The sequence below is a fragment of the Nymphaea colorata genome, chromosome 8 (assembly GCF_008831285.2).
Source record: "Nymphaea colorata isolate Beijing-Zhang1983 chromosome 8, ASM883128v2, whole genome shotgun sequence".
In the NCBI taxonomy this organism is placed as follows: Eukaryota; Viridiplantae; Streptophyta; class Magnoliopsida; order Nymphaeales; family Nymphaeaceae; genus Nymphaea; species Nymphaea colorata.
In genome coordinates, this window is record NC_045145.1 from 19,955,230 (window position 1) to 19,958,629 (window position 3,400).

Genomic DNA, 3,400 nt, shown 5'->3' on the forward strand with positions numbered 1-3,400 from the left:
GTTTTCCGGGGAGGGCGCCTTCTCGGAATGGGCCAACTCTGGAAGGTACCGCTTAACTAGCGTCAACTTTGATTCGAAAATGATGCTATTGGTGACCAACGAAGCAGCCATGTCCAGACCGCCGTGCTCCTACCGTGAGATTGATCACATCAACGATGGGAAAGCGTACCAAATCGCCGTCACGGCCAGCCATGTGCTTTCTTGCCACCGCAAGAAAACAACAAAATAATGTCACGGGCAGGAACAGGACAAACCTAATGCTTCACCCACACTGAGGCAGAATCTGGACCCGCCAATCACCAGTGCTCTATAAACAAACCAATGCATTGGTTGGGAGCCAAGCATCGATTTCAGATCGGGCAGGGCAACAACACCAACCAGAAGCACCACCACCATTACCAATTTTGGTGGGCACTGCGAAGAAAGAAGCGGCGCAGCCATGAAGCCATGGAGGTCTGGTCTTCTCATCTTGGTGATAGTCTCACCCCTTGTGGTGTCCTGCCTACTGAAGTCGGTTGAGGGCCTCAACATTGGCCTCCAAAACACTGCTCTTCATGTTTCTTCTTTGTCGGTGAGTGTAAAACCAAGCGGGCCAGGGCCCTTTCCTACCTCCTACTCTTATCTTCCTCTCGTGCCATCGTTTTTCCAGTAAGCCCAACAACCCCTTTTCTCTTGGACTATGTAGCGTTGTTTTTCACGCGTCTACACAGTCCATACCAAGTTGGGGGCCTGTAAAAATGATTACTTAGTCTTCAGCTTCGGTTTTGAATCTCCTCTCTCTTCTTTCCTTTCATGTATGGTTTTTTAGAACACAGGATGCAGCAGGACATGCGAGTCAGCCTTTTGCTCAGGTACTACTCATCCAGCCTTAGATCCTTCTCTACTTCTCTCTTATAGTCTTTTTCTTCTTGAAGGGGATTTTTTCTGTTGACATCTGACTAACTTACATGAGTTCTACGGTGGGGTTGAGCAGTGCCTCCATTTCTGAGGTATGGAAAGTATTGCGGACTTCTCTATACTGGTTGCCCTGGAGAGCCTCCATGTGATGGCCTAGACGCCTGCTGCCAGAAGCATGATGCTTGCGTTCAGGCCAAACAAAGTATGATCAGTTTCCCTTCGTTTTCTAGTTGGTAGCATTTCCCTTTCCTTCCTACCTAATACACTACGTAGCCTTTGGCACGGTTTCCGAGCAGGTTCATGAACTCCACCGTTCCCATTGAAGAGAAAATCGCAACAAAGGTTGTGAACTTTTTCACAGAAACTGGAATTCATGAGTACGGCCGAGATTCACGAGCTGCCAACTATGCTCCTAGCCCACCTATATGATTCCTTTGCGCCTTCCGTGTAAAATCCCTAGGGGCTAGGGCCATATACTTTAAAGAAAGTGACAACAGCCACAGATTCAAACCTCAAACCTTTTGCATATGGTAGATTTAGGGTGTTTAATATGAACATTGTATTTTTAAAACACCAAGCACATATGTTTTAGAATAGCAGCCATAATCACGCTATAACTTTCTAAAATGAGAACATGGTACTTTTTGTGCAAGCTTTTTAGGTGCATATGTTCTAAACACCCTCTTAAATGCGAAGGGTTCAAGTTTGTAATTTGAGTTACTACATAAACATTGTCTTGGTATTATATGATTTGTATGCTTTTTCTTCTACACAATCCTGACAGGCTATCTTGATTCGGAGTGCAATAAGGCTCTACTGAGATGCCTCAAACGGTTCCGGAAGTCCCGCAGGAAAACGTTCAAGGGGAACACTTGCAGCGTGACGGAAGTTACTGATATTATTTATACAGTCATTGAAGCTGCACTAATTGCTGGAGGCATAATACATCATCAGTAAAATATACAATCATAACTATGAGCATGTATATTTGCTCCTGTAATTCGAACAGCTAATGCAGTTTATCCCCCCGTTCTTTTCTTTCTTTCTTTCCTTTGAGTCAAGTTTCTATTGACGACGACAATGGGCTTCCATTAGAAGCCTTACAGCCCAGATTCAAGGAAATGTTAATGGATTGAAATAAATGCGTTTGTGTTCAAAATTGGTTTGTACATCGGACTTCTTGGAAAAAGGGCTGTTGGTGGAGAATTCATTTCTTCAAGTGGAAGCGGCGTATTGCTGATCAAACCACATTATGATGTCGCGCCATGAAATCTGCCTTCATTTTTGTATTGTTTCACCAGCAGCCAATAAAAACACGCTAAAAGAGGAGATAAGAAGGTTAAATAACCAGAAGAGGACAAAAGACGCTTGAACACGCATCTCCGGTATAGTTTTTGTAATTTTGTTTCTTCCTTGTTACTCGTATTCTCTGATATCTTTGGATAGGTATATTGGTAAGTTCAAACATCAGTTTCAAAGAGAGACGTCTTTGAGGGGAGAGTTGATCAAATGTCAATTTCAAGGAAAGCGATGCCTTTAATTGGTTGAGTCGTTCAACGATCTCTCTCCGTCTCTCGTTGTCATACTTATTTCAGTGAGAAGTAGAAGAAAAATAAATTCGCGAGTAGAAAACTGCAGGATGTTGAGGACTAGCCCCCACTTCATTGTTTATATGTTTCCTATTCCAAAAAGGCAACGACTCAAAACTACAAGAACCTGGTTGTTTTCTACAGCAAGATAATCTACAAAGTTTTTCCATTTCAACATCATAAAATGCGTGATTCCCCAACATCTTCATGGCAAGACCAGTTGTCTACCTTGATAAATGGCATTAATTCGCATCTGAACAGAACAACATTGAAATTTCAATATTGAAAGTCACACCATCCTGTGAGCAACTGCAGAGTTATGGCACCAAATGAATAGATATCTGAAGTGTAAACTCGCTGGTGGCGATAAACTCTGGGTCCCTACAGGCAAGGAACCTTCAGGATTGGTCAAGGACGCTGATTGTTGAGTCCTGGTCTGAGAAGATTCAAGAGGTCCCAAAGTCATAACTAATGCTGGGCAAAGATGGGTAGCGGAGCACCAAGCACAAATACATTCGATGCAGTTCCTGTCACCCACACCCTTCTGTTTTTGGACATGACACCCACAAGTGCGGGAAGAAGGGAACAAGTCCCGTTAAAATAAGAATGAAGGACCTTGGTCCTTCACATCGCCATTGGAAAAACAGATGCAGAACACGTACAGATGATTCATAATGGACGGTACAGAGAGTTGAAAAAGAAACTGATGAAATTTATGTCTACAGTGGTAAAAAATGGTTGTGTTTGTTCAAGCCCAGCTCATTTTGACTAGTTAGTCCAATAAGCTATTAATGAGAAACTTGGCCCGTGTATTGTTCTCCCGAGCATACAGGTTGGGGGCATTGCTCCCTTGACTTACCAAAACACATTCCCCGTCTTATATATTTGCACTAGAGTGTAAGGAGCTTCAATTG

General features: G+C 43.2%; 1 protein-coding gene across 1 annotated transcript; it reads left to right on the plus strand.

Moving 5' to 3' along the window:
* Positions 1-309: 309 nt before the first annotated feature.
* On the plus strand, positions 310-1,935 carry LOC116258519 (phospholipase A2-alpha-like). Its single transcript, XM_031635693.2, has 4 exons — positions 310-571; positions 809-851; positions 974-1,099; positions 1,682-1,935. Exons 1-4 carry the CDS (start codon positions 440-442, stop codon positions 1,852-1,854), a joined length of 474 nt encoding a protein of 157 aa, XP_031491553.1. The 5' UTR covers positions 310-439; the 3' UTR covers positions 1,855-1,935.
* Positions 1,936-3,400: the final 1,465 nt, after the last annotated feature.